The following is a 23,500-nucleotide window of genomic DNA, read 5'->3' as shown; positions in this document are numbered from 1 at the left end:
TATAATAATAAACATTTAAGGCTTTTCTCAAAATGTTACTTAAACTGCATGCTACAAATATTGATGTATTTTTATTACTATCTGGGTCTAAGAATTCTCCATCACCAGTATGATTTCTTCTTTGGCCCATGAGTTATTTAGAATTGTTTAAAAACTTCCAAACACATAAAAATTTTGTTTGCTTTTTTATATTTTTATTATTGACAGCTCATTTAATTGTACTCTGATCAGAGAACATAAGTCTAAACCACCTTCTATCCTAAAGTTTTTTTAATCTAATATTAAGAGACCTACCTCAGCTTCCTTCATTTCAGCTGAATATTTTTTACCTAATCTTAAAATCTTTGTCTTTTAACTGGGACTTTAGTAAGTTTACATTTATTGCAATTACTGATATATGTGTAGATTTTCATTAATCTTATTACATTGTGCTTTCTATATGTCCCTTTTTTCTATGCTTCTCTTGCCTTTCCAATTAGCTTTTTGTTGTTGTTGTTTGTTTTACTGTTCACATGAGTGACCTCTGCTCATATATGTATGCATTGGAGGCTGGGGTAGGGAAAGGATGAGGGACTGCTCAGTCCTACTCTCCCTACTGAAGGTAATCAGAAAATTCAGGAAATATTCCTAAAAACTAGTAATTCTGAACTGAAGGTATATATCAGAATCACTGAGGAAGCATTTTCAAAACACACACATGTCTGAGTACCACTCTAAATTTACTGATTGAAAATCTCTAAGTCATGGTTCAGCCATGTGTATTTTATAAAAACTCCCCAGATAATCTGAGTCACTATCCTGGTTGAACACCACTGCTATAATTTTTATTTTCCCCAATAAATGGGGATTTAATATGGTGCAACTTTAAACCAAACAGCCCATTTTTATGACGCATTTAAATGTCTCAGCTGACAAATACCAGAAGAAACATAAAGGTACTATAAGAGACCTTAAAACATAGACTTGGTTTAAAATCAAAACAAATAATACTCTAAATAGGAAATAAATAAATAAGACCTGAAATAAACACCAGCTTGAAAAACCACTAGACCAATTCCACAAAACAACAGCTAACCCCAAATTCTCAGGGCTATCTATTACCATCAAAGGAAATAAAAATAGAGGAGACCATTTGCAGAATGTAGTGAAGGTATGTGGAAATCCACAGAATACCTGAATTATTCTGTACTGCATACATATTTCTCCTATTAGGCATCATCTTATATTCATTCCCTTCTTTCCGGGTCCGCCGTTGACCAACCTCTGAGGATTCTCTGGAGAAGAGAAATTTTAAGAGTGAGACTTCTAAACAAGGATCCCTTTCAACTCTTTTCTCTCTAGAGACAGTCTCACATAACACGCTGGCCTAAGAGAAAACAGCAATACCTACGAGAATGAGTTACTCTGAGCTTCCGCCAGCCGCAGCCTCTTGGCATGATTCTTCCCTTGATAGTGAGCCTGGGCCACAGCCGGAGAACTGAAGGAGGCATCACAGAGCTTACAGTAATCATTCTCTGTGGCCAGAATCACTCTGCCTCCTGGCTTAAAGGAGCTCATCTGACAGCAAAGACACGAGAAACAAGGTTTAAAAATGTGCACTTTATTCTCTTCTTCTCCTCAAAGTTCCTTCCTTCTAAGAGCTGAAAAATAACCGAATGTTATGGCATGACCACGAACACTCAGCTTTATAAGGACAGGAAATAATTCATTCCAGAAAGAAAAAAAGAAAAAATGGCTGGGAGACAATCGTGGTTTTGCATTACAATCACCTGTGTACCAAACTGATGAATGCCTCATTGCTATCTCCATTGAAGAAATTTTAGAAAAGAAGTTTAAAAACCCAATATGGAAGATTTAGGGCAGTACAGGTAAGGCTTAAAATCACATTACCAGAAAGAACAAAGTCCTCCCAGAATCCATCAACAAGTATTTACTGAATGCCTACTGTTTATAGGGCTTGCTACCTAATGCAAAAGTGATATACATACATGTATTTAAAAAATGAGCCCCTGTCCTCAGAGTCTATAAATTAGCTACAGATATAATATAATTAGGAGGGAAATAACCAGCAGATCCAGACAATTGTATTCAGGTTGGGAAACAATGAGTTAAGGGAAACCTAACACAGTGCCTGGAAAACAGTATGAACTCAGTAAGTATTGCTGGGTTAACAAAACATGACACATTAGATTTTGGCTAAAGAAGAATAAAATATACAATAAAGAATCTGGAAAGCATATCATATCAGGACCAGCTGAAGAAAATAGCACTGTTTCACCTGGAAGGGAAGATTTTTCTGGGGACAAGATAACTGTTTTCAAAAATCACAAAGGGCTATGCTATGAAAGAAGCCTAAGGCTGTTTGCCCAGGAGGGTGGAGCCAGTTGAAAACAGTCCCTAACAGGAAGCAGCTGTCCATATTTAGAGCAGCCTTCAGGTATTAGCACTGTTACAACTACTCAGCCTGAAGATCTCTCTGGGTATTTTCCTGTCCTCTGATTCTCTTTTTAACATATCTCATTTTCCCCACAAACTCATGAGGACATGAATAGCTGATATTGCTATCCACACTGTAAGTACTGAAAAACTGACACTCAGAAAAGTAAAATTATACCATGGTGTTTAGGAGTAGAGGTCTAAGGTCAAGAGAAATCATTTGCTCCACCACTTTATAAAATTTGTAACACGACGGACAAGTTACTTAGTTCACCTGGGCTTTTAATAAACTTCCGGGTGAAACCAATGCTGCTGGCTCATGGATCATACTTTGAGAAATAAGGTTAATACCTCTGACTTGTTGCAAGCATTAAAAGAAGTCAGGACCCAGGCCAAGAATGAGGCAAGAGAGGCACTTGCCATGGGCACACAATTTAAGGGAGCATCAAAAAACTCAGCAATCAGGATTAAAAATACTTAATGGGGGGTTTCCCTTGTGGCACAGCAGTTAAGAATCCGCCTGCCACTGCAGGGGACGTGGGTTTGAGCCCTAGTCCGGGAAGATTACACATGCCGTGGAGCAGCTAAGCCTGAGCACCACAACTACTGAGCCTGCACTCTAGAGCCCACGAGCCTCAACTACTGAGCCCACAAGCCACAGCTACTGAAGCCCGCGTGCCTAGAGCCGTGCTCTGCAATGAGAGGCCACCGCAATGAGAAGCCTGTACACCGCAACAAAGAGTAGACCCCGCTCGCCGCAACTAGAGAAAGCCCGCGTGCGGCAACGAAGACCCAACGCAGCCAAAAATAAATAAATAGAATAAAAGAAAAATACTTAATGGAATATTTTTATCAATCAAACTTATTGCAGAAAAATCAATGAGGAACAAAACAAAAATCAAAATTTTAAATAAAGACAGGATCAGCAACAGTGCCATGCCAAGCCACATTGCTGCCTAAGGCAAAAGGAAAATTAATAACACTTATCCTGTCTTTAAGTTTTTGACATTTTGTTCACCATTGACTTTTCAACGTTAATTTTGAATTTTTTAAATATCACATTATTTATCTTGATTACTGAGTATTTTGGCTCCCTCTTAAATTCTGTGCCTAAGTCAAGTGCATCCCTCATCTCACCCTAGGCCCAGCTCTGAATGAAGTAATGCATGAAAAGTGCTTAGCAGAGTCCCTAGCATAGTAAGTACTCAATTAAAGTGATTATTATTTATTATTATTTATGACCTATAGAAAAATAATACTTCAAAGACAGAGTAGCATCCATACTTCAGAGGCTACTAAAGTACAGGAATATCTTGCCTCAAAGCACCTGATCTATCTCCCAAAGAGTGAAAGGAACTTGGCTCTCAAGTGTGTGTCACGATACCAAAGTCCAGAAAGAGTTTATACAGGCTCTCTTCATGGAGGTAAGAAAAGGGCAGCCTCAAGAAACTGATCTTGCTGGAAGGCAAAATATAAAGTCAATGGGATTAACTGCGATAGAGATATAAATGTTTAAAAATCTCTCATTCAGGGCTTCGCCTAGACATTCAGGGCCATTTAACCCAGAATTTTGAGAACTGCATAGAGAAAGACTCATGAAATAATTTTGTTTCATCATTTCATGCACCGTAACCAAAGCCAATGAGAAATCTTGGGATTCATGGATTTTTGCATGCATTAAATCCAGCACCACGGAGTTCAAGGAGTTAAAAGCACTAAGTAGGACCTTTTAGGAATATTTGCTCAACTGTACCTTGATGGGCACATAGACAACAAATTTTACCCATGACCATCTGTGCATAGGACAGTGCCCACCTTGACACACGTGTCTCACCTGCGGAGGGACTGGAACAGCTGGAGTAGTCACAGGTTCCACTGCATTGCTCATTCTGGCAGGAGGAGGACAGCTGTTTGCTGCATAGTAATTTCGGAGTTTCTTACCATGATTTTTACCCTAGAAGTAACATGAAATGAGAAATCACTGTGAGGAAAATTTGTCAAATTGAGTTAATGTATTTATTAATAAATAAATTTTATTCTTTCAGAGATATGCAACAGTGAGATAAACAGACCACTAGCTAGATTTGATTATTACATCTTAAAGTAGAAGAGTCTACTACTCTTTGATTCTAACAGAATGATTAAGTTTATCTCGGAACGATAAGAGAACAAAGCCAAAAGACATTAATTTCCTATATATTTCTGGAAAAGTACCACATTTTCCAGATCTGTGTCCTCTCCCAACTTGTTGCCATTCATATGCCACTGCCTAAATATGAATTTTATGACACTCTGATCTAATCTACTTTGTAAGTCAGTAATGAAATGGATAATCCAATTACTTTTACAAAAATAGCACTTACAGAGCATCTTTTTACTTACAAAGAACTCTCATATGCATTAGCTCATTTGCCACTCACAAAAATCCTGTAAGAGGAATTTGTTAATGTTATCCACATATGACAGCTGAGAAACTGCAATCCAGAGAGTGTGGGGAACTTGCCCCCAACACCTTCAGGAGGCCTAGCAATGGGGCCTGCCTTGAGGCAGGCCTTCTGAATCCAAAGCAAGGCCCTTTTTCAGTACAGCATGATGGCTTCAGGATACACTGTGAACCTCTATTAAAGTGGCTTTCCTCTCTCATCATGTTTTGTTTAATTTATTATTCACAAGTTTATGGCTGAGCTGATACAAACTGGTGGGAAGGGTCAGTGGTCTGAAAGCATTCTAAATGAGGGTAAAACCGTATATTACTCTTTAAACTGCACTGTAAAATCCAAACCTATAGACAAATATTTATTCACCATCTACTACATGCTTAGCCCTAGAAATAAATAGGACTAGCACATGGTCTAGAGGAGGAGACAGATACATAAGCAGTTAAAGGAATGAGCTAAGTTCCACTTTTTGGCCACTGGAATGTTGTAAAGGTGCTTTTACCATGGTCACAGTGATCTCCAGGAGTCAAATACAACAGTCACGTCTGTGCTGTCATTATGCTCTAACTCTAAGAAGCACCATACTATTCATACTCCCTCCTTCTATTGTCTTCTATGACTACCTCTTACCTCCCTACCTCTCATTCCCTAAATGCTGCAGCGTCCAATGCACTACCCTCAGCCCTCTTTTATCTCCATCTATACACAAACTCTAGGTTATTTTACCCAGTTTCCCAGCTTTAAAATATAATCAATAAGTTGGTGACTCCCAAAATTACCTATATCATTCCCTGTTATGAGCTAATTGCTTGTGTCCCTCCAAAATTCCTATTTTGAAATCTAATCCCAATGGGATGGTATCTGGAGGTGGGACCTTTGGGAGGTAATTAGGTCATGAAGGTAGAGCCTAATTAGTGCCCTTTAAAGAAGAGGCCAGAGAGCTCCCCGGCCCTCTTTCCACCATGTAAGGATATAAGGAGATCTCCTTATATCCTTATATGTAAGGATATAAGGAGATCTCCTTATATCCTTACATATAAGGATATAAGCCTGTCTGCAATCTGGAAGAGGACTTCGCCAGAACCCACGCATGCTAGCTCTCTGATCTCAGACTTCCAGCCTTTAGAACTGTGAGAAATAAATGTTTGTCGTTTAAGCCACCCAGCCTATGTAATTTTATAGCAGCCCCAACAGACTAAGACAATCCCTGACCTTCAGAGCCATATACCCAACTGCCTTCGTGCGATCCACACATTGCATTCTTAAGAGGCATATCCAACTTAAAACATCTAAAACATAAATTTGGGTTCCCTCCCCACCACAGAACCTTCTCATCAGTGCCACCACCACTATTCATCCACATGTCAGTAAATGGCACTCCTCTTCACCCAGTTACTCAAGAAAAGCCGAGGGGTCCTTTTCTTGAGTCCATCCCTCCTTAAAGCCAACACATGCGATCCATCAGCAAGTCTTGTCAGCCTACCTCCAAAATATATTTCCTAAGTCATTCCATTTCTTTCCATGGACACTCAAATGCCACAGTAATCTAAGCTACCAACTTTTTGCACTTGTAGTAGGCAGCATCTCCTAATGGTCTCTGCTCTACCCTCTCATCCCCCTAGCATTCTCCTCATAGAAGCCATACTGACAATTCTAGACATAAGTCACATCTTGTCACCTCTCACTTAAAATATTCCGATGGCCTCCCAGTACACATAAACTAAAATCCACAACTCTTACCTGTAAGTCCTATTTGATCTGGTCCTGTCTATTCTCGGACTTGATTTCACACAGCACCCCTTCCTCCTCATCACGTTCCTGCCTCACGGCCCATCATGCTGTTCCTTAAACATGCCAAACACATGGACTCTAGGGCCTGTGTACTCGCTATTCCTTCTGCCTAGAATGTTCTTCTTTCCAATCTCTACATGGCTGGCTCCTTCTTATCTTTCAGGTCTCAATTCAAACAGCATCTCACTCAACCTGAGGTGTCACCCCCATCGCCCAAACCCACTCCCCACACACACTCTCCGTCACACCGCCACACTGTCTGCTCTCACTTTATCATAGTGCTACTTATCACTATCTGAAATAATGTTTGCTTATATTTTTCTCTTTCCTACCCTCTGGAATGTAGACTCCTTGAAAATAAGGGCCTTGTCTGTCTTGTATAGCTCCAATTTCTAGAACAGTTTCTAACATATAGCAGGCACTCAATAAATATTTGTTGGATAAATGAATCACTATTATAGTGGAGATAAGGAACAAACTGCTTAGGAGAACACAAAGAAGGAATGGCTTACTTCTGCCTGAGTGCGTCAGGGAAAGCTTCCCTGAAAAGGGGACGTGTGAGTTATCTTTTAAAATGAGCAAGTTTACTAGGCAGATAAGGAGTGAGGGGAAAGAAAATTGGGAAAGAGGAAATAGTGTGAGCAAAGGCCCAGTCTGCTGGAGAGATGGTCTTCAGGATCCTTTGGAAAAGAGGTAGGAATTGATATACACAGGGAGCTAATTATTCATGGTTTTGTCCATGATACAGAACTCAGACTTTAGAGGCAGTAGGGGGGGCCTCTGAATGACTTTAAGCAAAGCAGTTACATGACTGGATCACATTTGATAAATATCATGGGACGTGTGAAGACAGAGAAGAGAGCCAAAGACAAAGCCCTAGGATGATACAATATAGTGCAGTAGAGAATGAGGATCCAGAAAAATGAGATTGAGAATGCCTGGTTTTGAAGTAAAATGAAAACCAGAGAAGTGTGGCATTGTGGAAGTCTAGAACAAGGTGTTTCAAAAGAAGAATCTAGGTATATACATTATTAACCCAGGAACTTTTACTTCCAGGTATTACAAAACAGAAACACACATATAAGGAGGTATCTATAATGAATGTTCCCAGAAGGACGGTTTGTAACCACTGAAAAGTGGAAACAACTTGACAGTTTGTAACCACTGAAAAGTGGAAACAACTTAAGTGTCCAACTACAGGATAATGGATAAACTGTACATACAATGTAACACTATACTGTAGTGAAAGTACACATCTTAGGCCATGCGTGTCAACATAAATGATTCTCATAACAAAATGCTGAATAAAAAGAACATGTTGGAAAAGAAGATATGTAAGAGTAATCATTTTAATCTGGGGGTTAAAATATGAAAACCACTACATTTTTTTATAGGAAGATACATATGTAGCAAAAGTACAAAAAAGTGGGGGGCATGAACAATAAACAACTTAGTATAGTGGCTACATCTGGGAGCATAGGAGCATCTACTGTTGGGAAAGGACACAGCTTCAATTGAATTGATAATTTTCACTCTTGAAGCTAGATGGCAAATACACATGTTCATTTTATTATTTTAAATACTTTTTATGTCTGAGGGACTTGAAAATGATTTTAAAATACCAATAACAAAAAAAGGAGTGGTTCACCAGGTCAGGACAGAGAAGTAATACTTGGATTTGAAAAGACACAGGTCAAGAATAACTTTGGTAAGAACCACTTCAGTAGAGGAGCAGGGGATAAAAGGTCATATGAAGTGGCTTAGAGAGAGAATGGGAGATGTGAAAATGGAGACAACCCATATAGGCAGCTATATAGAAGAGTTCTACCATGACAGGGAGCAGAGAAATAGGGTACAGAGTTAGAAGGGGAAATGGGTTAACAGAAGATTTTTTTTTAAGACGGCTTAGGCTTCTTTGCATGACAACAGGAGGAAGTCAATAAAAACAAAAGAACAGATGATGCAGGAGCTAAAGCATAGCTATAGAAGCACAGTCCATAAAAAGGCAGAAGAAGATGAGGTACACAGGACTACAGGAGGGATCAACTTCAGATAGTGCCAAGCATTTTATTTCCAAAGCAGTATCCACAGTAGTATTCAAGCAGATATTGCATCCATACATAATGATAATAATGGCAATTAACAATTTTGAGCACTTATGTTACAGGCAGTATTATAAACACTTCATAAATATTATCTCATTTAACCTTCACAAAATCCCTATCAAGTAGGTATAATTATTATCCCTATTTTACATATGAGGAAACTAAGTTCAGAGAGTTAAAAATTTGCCCAAGAGCTTTCAGATAGCTAGGTAGAGGCTGCCCAGATTTGCATTTCTACATATATCCTCTATGAACAATATAGAACAATAAGAAAAACAAATAAAACTGCACAAAAACCATGTCCTCCATACAACTAGAAGCCACAGAATGTCCAGACTCCAAAATAACTGTAAGTGAAAAAGAAAAAACATCGAATCCCAGTGAGTAATCACTCATGCTCCTGCCACAAGCCTTCACAGTAAGTAAGAGCAGTCCAGCAAAAACTGAAGGACAGAGAAAAGACGAAGCTAGCAGCAGGCCTAAAATTGCTTTATAACCACTACCAGAAAAAGTAAATCCCTTTATTTTATAAATACTAAAACATGATCCAGTCACTGACTGCTGGAGAGGGACTTAAATGTACACATGATCTGAAGTGGGTATCTTCAAAGTGGCTTCTAGAGGAGAAAAAAGGCTAAAAGGAAGGGAGAGGCACCCTTTGGCAACTGGCAGGTGAAAGGGAAAAGAAGCAAAACAGGAAAAGTTAGCGTCCTTCAGGACAAAACAGAACAAAGCAAAAATCAGAGGACATGCAAACACTCTCCTGACCACCGTAAAAAAAAAAAAAAAAAAACGTCACAAATTATTAAAGAACTGGACTTTGATACATTGATAGAAGAGGTTGCCATTGAATAAAGAATCTCATAAACTACCCAAAATCCACATAATGAATAGACAAAAACAAATCAATTCTATACAAAGTTACTACCAAAAAAAGCAATACATCTCAGCAAATGAACCACCCCTCAAAAAAAAAAAACAGGGCTTCCCTGGTGGCGCAGTGGTTGAGAGTCTGCCTGCCGATGCAGGGGACATGGGTTTGTGTCCCAGTCTGGGAAGATCCCACATGCCACGGAGCAGCTAGGCCCGTGAGCCATGGCCGCTGAGCCTACGCATCCGGAGCCTGTGCTCCACAACGGGAGAGGCCACAACAGTGAGAGGCCCGCGTACCACAAAAAAAAAAAAAAAAAAAAAAACAGAAGAAAACAACACTCCAAACTGAATTAAATATAGTATTCAAACAAAACTTTGAGGATATAAAAAATCACCTGGAATCAGGAATTCAAAATGTACAAAGAAAAATGGGCAAAATGTAATGAGAAATGAGAAGAAGGAAAATTAAACCCAGGAAAGAAAAAGATAATTATGCCAAAAATGAGGAGTAAATACAAGTGTCAAAGAATAGACTCAAACGAAAATGTAATAAGAGGCATTGAAGAAAGACAGAAAAGCAGTCAAGAAAATAAAAATGATACAAAGAAAAAATTTTAATGGGTCAGAGAGGAAGCAATGGAAATGAAGACAAGTAAAGAAGGAATAACTTATGTAAAACTGGAGTCCCTGAAGAAGAAAAGTAAAACAATCAAACAAAACTAATATTTGAGGGACTTCCCTGGCAGTCCAGTGGTTAAGACTCCACACTTCCACTGCCGGGGGTGCAGGTTCAGTCCCTGGGTGGGGAACTAAGATCCCACATGCCACTCAGCATGGCCAAAAAAAAAAAAGAAAAACTAATATTTGAAATTATAATTGTCTAAAATTGTCCAAAAGTAAATGAAGATCTGAATCTACATACTGAAAAGGCATACCAGGTATCTGGGAAAATTGACCCGGAACAGTCAAATCTGGGGTAGATCTTTTAAAAGGTATGAGACTTCAAAGAAAAAGAAAAAAGTCCTCAAGCTCTCCAGGCAAAAAGATCAAATAACTTACAAAGGCAAAAGAATTAGAATGGCATCCACAATATGCAAAACAAGGCAATAATGGAGCAGCATTTTTTAAAAAATAAAGTGTGAAACAAGGATTTTATGTCCAGCCAACTCTTCCTATATCAAGTGTCAAGACTATAGAAAAACAGTTTTAAATATATAAGACCTTAGGAATTCAATACTTAAAAGTCACTCTTCAGAAACCTATTAGAGCTTCATTCAACAAAGAAATGACTGGGAAAACTTCAGCAAAAAGGCTGATGGTAAGTATTTTCATATGTCTAATTGTATCAAAGACTAAATAAAAGGTGAAGATGAGGGTGAAAGATCAATGTTCAAATATTATACATTATGATACAATGGAAATAATGCAACAAAAAATGGGAAGAAAAAGGAAAGAGGAAAGTAGAATAAGCTATTGATTCTGCAATAGGCAACTGTCAGGATACCATTAAAAACTGACAAACCAGACATTAAAACATTAAATAACCAAACAGGCTGGCAAAATCATTTTAAATAGTATAAACAATAAGAAAATGAAAATGGACTACAAAGGATGGTATGGTGTGACACTTTTCTAAATATACCTTTATGTATGATTCTGACTTTCAGAACTATGTTAACATTTTACAGACTTAGAAAAAGAATCAAAGCCAACAAGAATTGGGGAAAACCCGAAATGAAATACATACAAACAGAAATAAGCCTAACTATATGAAAAAATAAATACCATAACCGCACTGAAGGCAGAGGGAAGAAAAAAACTATTCACATATTCACATAGTCTCAAAGTATCTCCCCCATGATACTTATTAAGCACAAAAAGAAAACCAGTAACTTTACAAAGGACAAACCTAGCAGGTAGCACCTTTGTAAACTAAGTAACTTTGTAAAACAGTATTTTAACTACACACTGTAATGCTAAAGACAAAAAGAACAATGCACAAATATTTTCTTCTCATTAGTAGGCTTGTTTTTCAAAAGGACATAGATTATCAATCCCTGAACTACTTTATGTGTACTGTGAGTGAATGAGTGTGTGTTTGTGTTGTGAATAATGAAAGTCCAGGTTTCTCACTATCAAAGAAAGGAGTTAAACATTAAGATAAGGTGGAAAGCTGGAATGAACACTGTCATGCTGTATTGAAATTTTAAGCATCAGCCTGAACTCAGTTTTCAATATGTGTGCGTATAGATAAATACAAATGTATGTATACATACATATATATTACTAGCTCTGTCATGAGAAGATCTAGAAGCAATGACACTCCAGTACCAAAGGGCACACCTAACACTTAGATTTTGGTTTCTAAATACCATTCTCCAATAAAAGAAACCTGGCTCCTTGAAGAAATGGTTGGCATGGGGAAGGTACAACAAAATACTGGAATATTTTGTATTGTCAGAAAGTAAGGAACTATGCAAAAAATTATGGAGACATATCAAAAGAACATAAGCAGCAGCCTGAAGGGACACACACTGGTCAAATGTGAGACAGTTAAAACATCAAAATAAATTACAGTAAGTGTTTATATCCCTGGAATAAAATAAGAATCCATAATCCATAGTGATACTCATTAATTAATTAACTAATTAATTAACTAATTAAGAAGAAAAAAGTTCTTCTTTAAAGTAAAATTCTAACTATAAATGTAGAAAGAATGATTAAAACAGAAAAATCACCATTTGGCAAACACCACAGTAATAGTCGTTGCAGGGAAGAATCATCAATAGATGCTAAAATCACTGAGTAAAAATATAATGAGAAATATTCACGTAGTCTCAAAGTATCCCCTCATATGATACTGATTAAACATGAGAAGAAAAATAAAAACTTTACAAAGGAGAACCCTGGTAGGCACCACATTAACCAGTGATCAAAGTTAACAGCACCAGTGATGCAAAATATTCACATCATGTCCTTCCCAAAATGAGGAACTGGGAAGGACACAACCTTGGTTCTATGGTATTCCTGTCCAAAAAACCACATAACCTGAATTTAAGCATGAGAAAACAACAAACAAACCCAAATTGGGACATTCTACAAAACAACTCTTCAAAAATTGCAAGATGGTAAAAAGCATAGGAAAACTTAACCCATCCAGATTAAAGAATACATAACAACTACATGCAAAATTTTATCCTGGATTGGATCCTGGAATCAGAAAAAGTACATTAGTAGACAATTGGTGAAATGTAAACAGTCTGTGGATTAGATAATATTGTTGTTATCAGTGTTGATTTCCTGATTTTGCTAATTACACTGCAGTTACATAAAATATTAAATTTGGAGAATCTGATGAGGTGCATTCAGAAATTTTTTAGAAGTGTTTTGTAAGTTAAAAGTTACTCAAATTAAAAAGTTAATAAAATAAAATAAAACTTGCCCAAAGCCACAAGTAAATGCCAGAGCTGGGAACACGCTTGTTCCAGAGCCCATACCAACATGCTCCACTGCACCTTAGGACAACTAAACACAATTAAAGACTAACTCAGGTACCAGGAACTGTTCTAAATGCCTTAAACATACTAACTTGCAGGTATTATAAGTATCCTCATTATCATCATCATCTTCATGAGGCATAGAGAAATGAGGAAATATTTCCAATATCATACATCTAGTAAGTAGTAAGACTACAACTTGAACACTAGCTTAACCCCAAAGTCCATGATTTCATGTTCTTAACTAATATCCTATAAAACAGATGCTAGAAAAGAAAATAATAAGAAATCAAAAGATCCTTAAAAATTAAAGATATGATTGTCAAAATAAAAAAAATTCAACATAGCATTAGAATTTAAGAATATCTCTCAGAAATTAAAGAAATAAGAGAGAAGAGATAAGAAGTATGAAGAATCAATCCAGCTAATCCAAGATAGAGCTAACAGAATTACCGGGAAAAAAAAAAAAGAGACAGAAAATATAAAGAAGAATATTATCAAGGAAATAGTACCAAAGAAAATTCCCCAGAGTTCAAGAGAAACAGGAGTATGCAAACTGAAAGGATCCACTAGTGCTGACAAAGGAAAGCCTAAAAACTTCCAGAAAAAAAATGTCCAAATTAAAGTGGGTCACCCACAAGAGAATAAGAATCTGAATAAGATTTCTCTTCAGCAATGCTAGGAAGACAAAAAACAAAACAAATCAAAACAAAACACACACAAACACAAAAAAATGCAGTATAGCCTTTAACATGCTTAGGAAAATAATTTTCAGCCTGGAACTGAACTGTCAAATATGAAGATATAATACAGACATTTTTAGAAACACAAAGGCTCAGAAAAATGTATTTCCCATTCATCACTCCATCACTTTTTTATTTTATTTTTTTTGAAGATTTTTTTTTTTGATGTGGACCATTTTTAAAGTCTTTATTGAACTTGTTACAGTACTGTTTCTGTTTTATGTTTTGGTTTTTTGGCCACAAGGCATGTGGGATCTTAGCTCCCCAACCAGGGATCAAACCCACACCCCCTGCATTGGAAGGTGAAGTCTTAACCAGTGGACCTCCAGGGAAGTCCCTCCCTCACTTTAAAGAGAGAGATGTGTTGTAATATAAATTTATATTTATCCTTTCTTCCTTCAAGTAAGGTGAAGATGTACTCCAACAAAACAAGATTAAAAAAAAAAAGAAAACATGTATATTTAGAAATAGTAGCCTAAGCCATAGAGTAATGAAGAGAAGTTCAAAATTAACAGCTGTGCAGCAAAGCCAGAGGGCAACCAGTTGAGACTGGAGCAAGAAGATAGAGGGATCCAGAAGATGGGGCGGGGGGAAGGATCCCACACAATAGACAGAGTGTTCAAGAGTTGGAAGGGAAAATGAGGATATGATAAAAATACATTATGTAAGAAAAAGAAAGGAGAAAAGAAAAGCAATGAAAAACTATAGGGAATACGAAAATCTACACAATGAAGTCATGATCCAAATGTAAAATATCTAGTCCAAATTAGAACAGGAAATCAGTGGGTTTCATGAAGATAAGTGAAACGGACTGTAAACAATAAACAGAAAGATTAAGAAACTAGTAGATTTTTTTAAGGCATAAGATTCTTCTCTGTATATTTTTTAAAAGTGTGAGAAACTCAAAGAAAAACAAAAAGCTATTTCCAAGTTATAATCCACATATGAAGCAAACTAAAATGGACATGATTTTGAGTAACTGGTGACTTAAAAGAAAGGGCTACCCATCTGAACACCTCTTTTAAGTAGCATGGAATCATGACATTGGAAACAAAGAGAAAGAAACAGCTTTGCAGTGAATATTTCCCTACTGTTAATAATGCAAAAGCTGAATATCAATTTTCAAAGGTCGGAATCAACCTGCAAATATGAAGCATGGGAAACTTAATTTGATTATAGAATAAACAAAAATGTGATAAACCTTGATAGTGTCAAAATAAAACTACAGCCAACCCAAGATGGGAGGTAGAAAGAAGAATGGAGAAGAAAGAAAAGGTAGGGGATGGATAAGGAAGGGAGAACAGGTGATTACTGCTTTTCATTATAAGTACTTTGTTCTATAGGCATTATTTTGCGAAAAATATCTTTTAATGTTTTAAGGAGAAAGCTGTTACCAGTGCAAATGCTACAAAGAGGTCAAGTGAGAAAGCTAGATCTGGCCTGTAAAATCACGGATGACCTTGAAAAGACCATTTCATGAGAATATTGGAATGGAAACCAGAGTATGGTGGGCTGGGAAATGAAGACCTGAAGAGGACAAGTATACCCAGCAGAACTCTAAGGACAGGAGGGAAGAAAAGAAAGGTTGCTAACAAGAAGAATTAAAAAGAAAGGGAAGGTTGTTGTTGCTATTTTTTTTACATGGGGAAAAAACCTGAGCATGTTTTTAATTTGACTAAGGTAAAGAAGAGACGACAGGTGATGAAATCCAGAGTACAGGATGAGGAATCAGCCTTGTACAGAAGAAGGGATATCTATTCTTCTGAAATACAAAGAAAAGAGGTAGGGATGGATTCAGTTTGGGAGGCGGAAAGGCGGTGAGATCCAGCTAACAGGATCACAAAGAGCTTCTTAATCCACTGATGAAGTGTATTTTGACCATTCTCAGTACACTGCAAGCTCATATGAAAAACAATCAGACAGGAAATGTTTGAAAACATAAAAATTTGCTGAAATTAGAGATTATGCTATCCAAAGCTGGGTGATCAATGTGAAAATGTATGTGCCAAAATCAGTACTTTAAATTTGGGGATAACATCAGATGTATTCTCTGTATTATGAATTAAGATCACTACTTTCAGTATTACAATTCTAGAGCTACTTTTTCCTCCTGTGTTCTATCTCTCTTTCTTTCTTTCTTTCTTTCTTTTTTTTTATATTTTGGCTGCATTGGGTCTTCGTTGCTGTGCGCGGGCTTTCTCTAGTTGTGGCGAGTGGGGCCTACTCTTCATTGAGGTGCGCGGGCTTCTCATTGCAGTGGCTTGTCTTTGTTGCAGAACACAGGCTCTAGGCACGCGGGCTTCAGCAGTTGTGGCACGCGGGCTCAGCAGTTGTGGCTTGCAGGTTCTGGAGCACAGGCTCAGTTGCTCCACAGCAATGTGGGATCTTCCAGGACCAGGGCTCGAACCTGTGTCCCCTGCATTGGCAGGCAGATTCTTAACTACTGCGCCACCAGGGAAGTCCCTATTTCTCTTTCAAATTAACCTGATTACTATGATAGGTTATTATTTAGCTACTAAATATTACAAATAGAAATCTATGTTTATGACAGATTTTTAAAATTTACCTTGAGTAACTAGTTCTTTTTCAAAAGAGTACAGGAATTTACCAAAAAAAATCGTTGACTTTGTTTTAAAATGTAGATGCTTTAGCAAAATTTATTCATGCTTTTTGCTTTTTAAATTTCTGTTAATGACCTTCCATCCTAAAGTAGTTCTTCCTCTAGGCATTTATGCTGCTGAAACAGTGTTATGTTACTCCATGACAGGCTTACCCTAAGTAACCTGAAGCCTGCAGACGAATTTTAATAAAATGAAGACATGTTTTTCCTCCAAAGGTTTTACTTTAAATTATAACTAAAACCATAATTTTGAGACCACAAAAATATGCACCCTCATTAAAAATTAAACAACAGCTAAGGGTATTTTGAAGCAAGCTGACTGGGTTAAAAAGTCCTGGGAATAAAACTAAATCTGTGATGATCACTGATACGCATGGGTCATTGCTAAGGCAGCCCCAACTTAAGAACACAAGGATGGCAGGGAAGGATCGCAGTGAGCTTAAAGGGAAGTATTTATTGAGCAGTTTCCATTGTGTGTCCTGGATTACTGGAACATGATACAGTCAGACTCTAGTGTAACACCACTCAAACCAGACTAAGGGTTGTTTACAATACCCTGGGCAATTTGAAACTTTGAGATTTCAACAATGGCATCAACTAACTAAAACATTTTGAGTAGTGTAATCAACTGTGATTTATTACCTCACATGAATGTGTTTCTAGCTTATAAATAAGCTACCACTGACCCCTTTTATCTCACACATAATTGAAATAATGAATTTGCAGTCTTGGTATCACTCTGTATTAAAAATTACAAAGCAGGCGTTTAGAGTTGAAATAAAACTTTACTCCCACCATCTCACCAGCCATTAGCTTTATTAGTCTACAATCATTGCCATTCTGCCTATTTCTGGTTCGCAATAAGACTTACTCATTAGTCTTACTCCTGTCTTTAGCAGCCTTTTAAAATCACAGCCTATTCATGTACCCTTGGTGTAGTCTCTGATGCATCTTTCAGGCTAACATTTCTATGCTTTCCTTCTATGTTGGTTCATCCACCTCTAGGTTGTGTTCATGTTCTGATTGTTTATTATTCTGATTTACTCTTTGATCCACACTCTCTCATCCTGACATTTCTATCTCGTTGGAATCCAGATTTCACGTCTAAATTAGCTTTTGTCTATGCTACCCTAATGAAATTGCTCTGTACTTGTATACATGAACTGCTTTGCTTTGTTCCTCTGAAGAAAACTTCTTCTTCTTTAAGAATTACCAGTGTCATTGGTTTCATTCAAATCTTTGCTTCTAAGCTCTTAGGAATAGGCTTTTATTACACCCAAACTTTTCATTTTCCATTAGGTTCCACTCTCTTGATACCTGCTTGCTTCTTCTCTACTCTAACCTTCCTTAGTTTTTGGCTGCTTAAATTGTTTCTATGACAGGCTGTCCTTTCCTCCAACTTTTCCACTTAAAAATTCTGATTATTGAGAAATTTATCTAAAATTTACTTCCATTTTCTTATATTTTCTAATTTATATATTCAATGTATCACTGAGGGAGCTGAAATTAAGTATATATTACTCATCAGCTAAAAAGTTCAGAGCGCACACACACACAAATGTAGAAGAAAAGAAAAAATCTAAATAAATGTTGATTCTCTTTCTTATTTAGTTTAAGCTTTAGAATCCAACGACCCTGCTCAAACTGAATTCTCTCTATGTATAACCAAAAGCATCCATCACTGTCTATAAAGTCACAAAGTGATATTAGGAGAAAAAAAGGCAGGAGGTGTATGCACAATCCATGCACACATATTAAAATTACACATTGCCCGAGAGTCTTCCCTCATAAAAGTGAACAACTCTTCTATAAAGAGTAATTATATGTTTGCATGACACACAAGTGGGCTTGCTCCCAAGTTAATGGTTTACTAGGGGCTTTACACAGCTAAAAATCAAAACTTTAGAACCCAGGCTTGATTTTTCATAGTGAGTCGTAGGCCATAATACCGAATATTCCACAGGAACAAATGAAGACAAAAATTAGCACTGTGTCTTGGATTTGAGATAGATCATCCATCCTAACAGACTCCAACCGAATGGCAAAACAGGCAAAGGAAGACCCTGTATCAAACCATCGTCGTGGAGAGTGGTACACAGAGAGAATGAGAGTAGGGGTTGGGGAAAAGGAAAAAAATGTAAACTAAAACCAGAAGAGGCCTTTATGAACCAATAATGACACGTGTCAAGATCTGGGTGATAATCAACTCAACTTTTTGCACCAGAGGGCAAAACAAACCCAAATAACAGGAACTCCAGAGAAGTAACATATCATGTTTTCCCCTAAATCCCAGAGAAAACAATTCACCACCAAAATGTTTCTGATGTACAGTCACAAAGTGACACAATTATCACTCTTCAAGATCAAAACAAAACAAAAAAGACTTGCACCCAGAGTAAATAAAAGCTTAAAGTTGGAGAAAGTTGTAGAGGCACAATAGAAGAAACATCTTTGTAACAGCCATCTTTCTACCATACCGTCTTATTATTTTAGATATTCATGCAGAGAATAGTCAAATCAATGATACCCAGAAGATACACTTTCATTCAATGGCATTTGGCCTCAATTGCTTCTTTGAGCTCTTTTCTCAAAAAAGTATATAATTTTATATACAGAAAACAATCTAGAATAAAAAGAAATACTGTACTCTCTTTCTAGCCAAAATTTAATTTTCCATTTGTTCTTCGGTAATAACATCCTTTAAAATTGTCCTTTCCACTAGTTATTCTACATGGAGGTGGAAGCTTTACATCTTAGAAATAAGTAACAGCTCATACTAAAGGCTAAAAGGAGTCTGAGTATGATTATTAAAAATGAAGAACAGGGTTCAATACTGCAATGTCATTTTATTCTCGCTACAGAAAGATACCTGTGTTTTCCTTAGCAGTGACAGAGGTCACCAGGAAAAGCATAAGATTCATAGAGAATACCCTGAACTGATACAAACTGTATTAGCTAGAAGAGAATATTTATAAAACTAATTCTTCTAAACAATTTTGACACTGGATTGAGTTTGGTACACCATGTTTCAAACAGCTGTTCTCCTTAGGATCACAGGTTCAAACGCGCATAGACGATTTACATTTAACAACTGGTAAGCTATCAAATGCCACACAGCTAAGTGTAGGAGGTTGAGAGAGACGCCATCCTATGAAAAGTGATGCTTTTTTTTAAAGTAGGAACATTGTGTTTTTAGCCAAACAAACTAATACTTAGCCATCTTATTATTCCAGGCACAACTGGTCATTTCAGAGACAACTCTGAATTGGGCAGAGCCCTGAAATGTTCTCCCACTAAATGCCTGATTTTTCTCTTCTTCCCTTACCTGATAATGAGCCTGGGCTTGCTGTGCTGAGTTCAAGGTGACATTGCAGAGCTTGCAGTACAGGGGCTTACATAGCTCCTCCAGGGCAGTGTCTTGCTCCCCTCCCTTAGGTAACTCTTCTTCCCCGGCCAGAGGCAAGGAAGCCTCCTGCCCAAAAGGTTTCTGCGGCGGAAGCGGCAAGGTTCCTGTAGACCTGGCGGCCACTGACATAGGAGGAGAGGATGAGGGCCGCTTAGGCGGAGGAAGCCCAGCGTGTTGCAAGAGGATCATTGGGTAGGAAAGACTTGGGCATAATCCAGTGGGTGACGAGAAGTCAGGTCTTCAAATCTGAATCAACAGCAAAAAAATACTTAAAAATGTGTCCTCTGCAATATGACGTGTAAATTGACCACACCATCTGCCCCTTCCTCTACTTCTCCAAACCATCTTTAGGACTCCTTTCCTTTTACCTCATCCAGCAGACTGCCCTGTGTGTTAATCCACACTGACACAGTGCTCTTCCACTGAGAACAGCTTTATAGATCTGGCTTGATTTTGCTTGGCACAGCTCCAAATGCAGTCCCTCTGGCCCAGGAACATTATTAACAGTATTGCATCCGTGGCTAATTAAATCTAAAAATCACATGGCTGAAATGGACATCAAAGGTCACCCAGTCCAGACCCCTTCCCTCAGGCACACTTAAACACTCCTGACGATAATCATGCATAGACAAAAAAAACAACAACACCAGCAAAGAACCTTAGCAAATATCTCCTTTCCATGCAAACTAGTCTTTCTATCCAAATGATATCAAAAAGAATGAAATAAAGAGTGTCACTGCTCAGATTACTGCCAGCACTTCTAGAACTAGCTAAAATATCATGGAACTCTAGGAAAAAATCTGAGTTACCATGTGACAAAAATAAATAAAAGTGTACCTTCTGATCAACTAGTAATATTTAAATAATTGAGCCAATGACTCCTCAGAGCAGAGGCTGCAAGCAGACAACCTATACGCCACATGCAGCCACAGATGTGCTCTGCTTGGAATATACAGTGTTTTGTTTTGCTTTCATTTTTAAATTGAATTAAAGTCAACATTTAAAAATCAAAAGATTTGTGGCTCCTAAAAGGGTGATCTGGCAACACTTGGCCCATGGTCCTACATGGGCAACAATTAGCTAGTTAGTGCTGACAGGCACTGTCCCGGGGTAGCCAAGCTTGCCTTCTCTAGGCCACCTCAGTCTGCACTCAGCCTGCTGCCTATATTCATATTAGTTGCCTGCTCCCCGTAAGCTTGAGTTTAAGACCCCACCTCATATAGCCTTAGATGGTATTCATGAGTCCACTATAAAATCAGAGTATTTTCTCTCCCTCTAGAGGTAAATTACCTACATGAAATAGTGTATCAAGTAAATGTCCAATGGCATACTGAATCACACTACCACAAGCCCCAATATAATTCTAGTTCCTCAGTCTTTCGACTACTTGCTTTCCCCTTCTTATTAAATAACTGATAGTCTCTATTCTGTTTCCCTCAGAAAAGACCCAGTATGTTCCAATCCCACTTCAATTTTATCTATGATTTCTCCGGTCTCCCACCCAGATGGCAACTTCTAACCCTGAGTATCTCAAAATGAACCACAGTATGCACTTTGAGTTCCCACAATTCTAATTAACCCAAATTAAAATCCTTATTTCAAACTCCTCTATTCTTTTCACTCTCAATACTATTAAAACCTCTTTTCTTGGTCAATAGAATATGGCTATTTTAAGCTGCTGAAATTTTCCATCTGCAATAGAAATGTGTACATTTTATGACAATAATAGATTTACTAAAATTAACCAAGAACATTTTGAAAAGTTAAAAGTCTCTTTTACCACATTTAATAAGTGTATACACATGGAAATTGCAACCAAGTAACAGCTTTTATACTAAATTCAGGGTCTTGGGGCAAAGGACATCAGTGCAATGGGAAAATAATATAGTAAAGGACAAAGTACATAAATTATTAGTCATAGTACTTAACAATACTTCTCATTAAACATAATATTTAGAAATACAACAATATTATTTTATTCTCAAGCAGAAGTATGCTGTCCATTTCTCTGAGAATATTTTTTTAAAAAGCAATACAGATTTAGAACATTTAAAAAGTCAGGGTCTCTATAACCATATTATTTCTCAATTAAGTCAAAGACATTCAGAAAGCAGATACAGATATTTTGAAAAGGGAAACTAAGGAGACAAAGACCACTTTTTTTAAGTTCAACTACCTAATTATAATAATTCATAATATTAAAAAACTACACATACCACCTGTACAGAGACATACTGATACCAAAGTGCCAACGACAAGCTGTCAGCTCAGAAGAGAAATGGTGGAGGAGGGTGTCAAAACATCTGGATAAAGGAAATCAGCAATATAAACAGAAAATCAAATGCTACCAAATGCCTAGACATGTCTGGACTTGTTTTATGAAAGTTTACTCCCACTTGAGGAAATACCAGCATGTGTCTCCCCCAGTGTTGTCTACAGGCTTCCATCAAAATAAAGGCCTGATAAAATCCCCTGAATTGAAGAAAAAATTCTCACCAAGTACAGACTTACCCATTATTGCATCTTACCTTTATAATGTTTAAAGAATAGCTAGATAGTCCAAAATTCTTTCTTGTAATATTTAACAATCGAAACGATGTCAACTCCCCCCAAAAGCATCTGTGCATGACAATTACATCAGGTATTTCTATACTTGCAAAAAAAAAAAAAACTAGCGGAAAATAAATAACTAAAAGAAATACTAAAACGAAGCCTTCAGTGAAAGCAGGAATGGTGGAATATAAAGAGACTCAAAGCACTTGCGACTCAGACCTGCTCAACTACTGCATTAGATTAAAAGAAACTAACTTGATAGCTGATGTAAATAAAGTATTCCTTGGATCATAAAAGCCATTCAATTTGATGCTTGAAGTGGCATAAATGAAGGATTTATGGTGGTTAATATCCCGGTTTGGAAGGGGTTGAGGGGCAATAAAGAAAATCAAAGCTTCAGTGTACCCTATTTAAAGAAAACGAATGATCATATAGCATAGTTTTCATGATCGGACTGGGGCCTACTCTTCACTTACTGTATTAAAGACAACCACTTTCTCATTTGGAGAAATCTTCTTAGGAAAGGGAACACAATAAAGGAACAGGTTACTGGCACCTCAACAAACTAGGGAAGTCTGTAATTGGGAATTCTGGAAACGAGGGAAAGACGGTGAGCGTTATTCAAAGGTCATCAGAACGCAGCGAGAAGGAATGAGAAAGAGGAAAATAGAAAAATAATCAGTTGAGGTAAGGTATATCACATAAGGAAGACCCAAAAGAACGGAAGAATCTGGGGGAGAAGAGGCCTTGGTGGATTGGCGAATGTTCTCTAGGCTCAGCTATGACGGTTCCTAATCCCAGGGAACCTTTCACGTTATTTGAATCAAAGCTACATATACTTCAGCATCGCCCACATATACCTTACATTCTTAAAATGTGCATGCATACACACGAGCGCGCACACACATACATACACATACACACGCACCTCAATCCCATAAGGATGCCATCACGAAACATGGAATCCCCGGTCTCCCACGGGGCGGGGGCAAGCGCAAGGGCCAAGGCAGCTGCACGCCTAAAATGATCCAAACAGTA

At 37.5% G+C, this 23,500-nt stretch overlaps 1 protein-coding gene across 4 annotated transcripts in view; it reads right to left on the bottom strand.

The window, feature by feature from the left end:
- ZMAT3 (zinc finger matrin-type 3) overlaps nt 1–23,500 on the bottom strand; it is a 29,067-nt gene that overhangs the window by 5,256 nt on the left and 311 nt on the right. For 2 of the 4 annotated variants that reach the window (XM_082839038.1, XM_082839041.1), the window contains exons 2-6: nt 23,391–23,480; nt 19,829–20,155; nt 4,271–4,390; nt 1,391–1,557; nt 1,174–1,274 (exon numbers count right to left, since the gene is read on the bottom strand). In XM_082839038.1, the coding sequence (XP_082695164.1) occupies nt 1,174–1,274; nt 1,391–1,557; nt 4,271–4,390; nt 19,829–20,098 (658 nt within the window). In that variant the 5' untranslated portion in view covers nt 20,099–20,155; nt 23,391–23,480. Of the gene's footprint in view, nt 1–1,173; nt 1,275–1,390; nt 1,558–4,270; nt 4,391–19,828; nt 20,156–22,437; nt 23,017–23,390; nt 23,481–23,500 lie in introns of those variants that run through there. The other 2 variants (XM_082839040.1, XM_082839039.1) reach the window with 2 other exon arrangements.

The sequence above is a fragment of the Leucopleurus acutus genome (assembly GCF_964270905.1).
Source record: "Leucopleurus acutus genome assembly, chromosome: 5".
NCBI classification, from domain to species: Eukaryota; Metazoa; Chordata; class Mammalia; order Artiodactyla; family Delphinidae; genus Leucopleurus; species Leucopleurus acutus.
The sequence above is the reverse complement of the archived record's forward strand: the minus strand, read 5'-3'. Positions and strand labels throughout refer to the sequence as shown.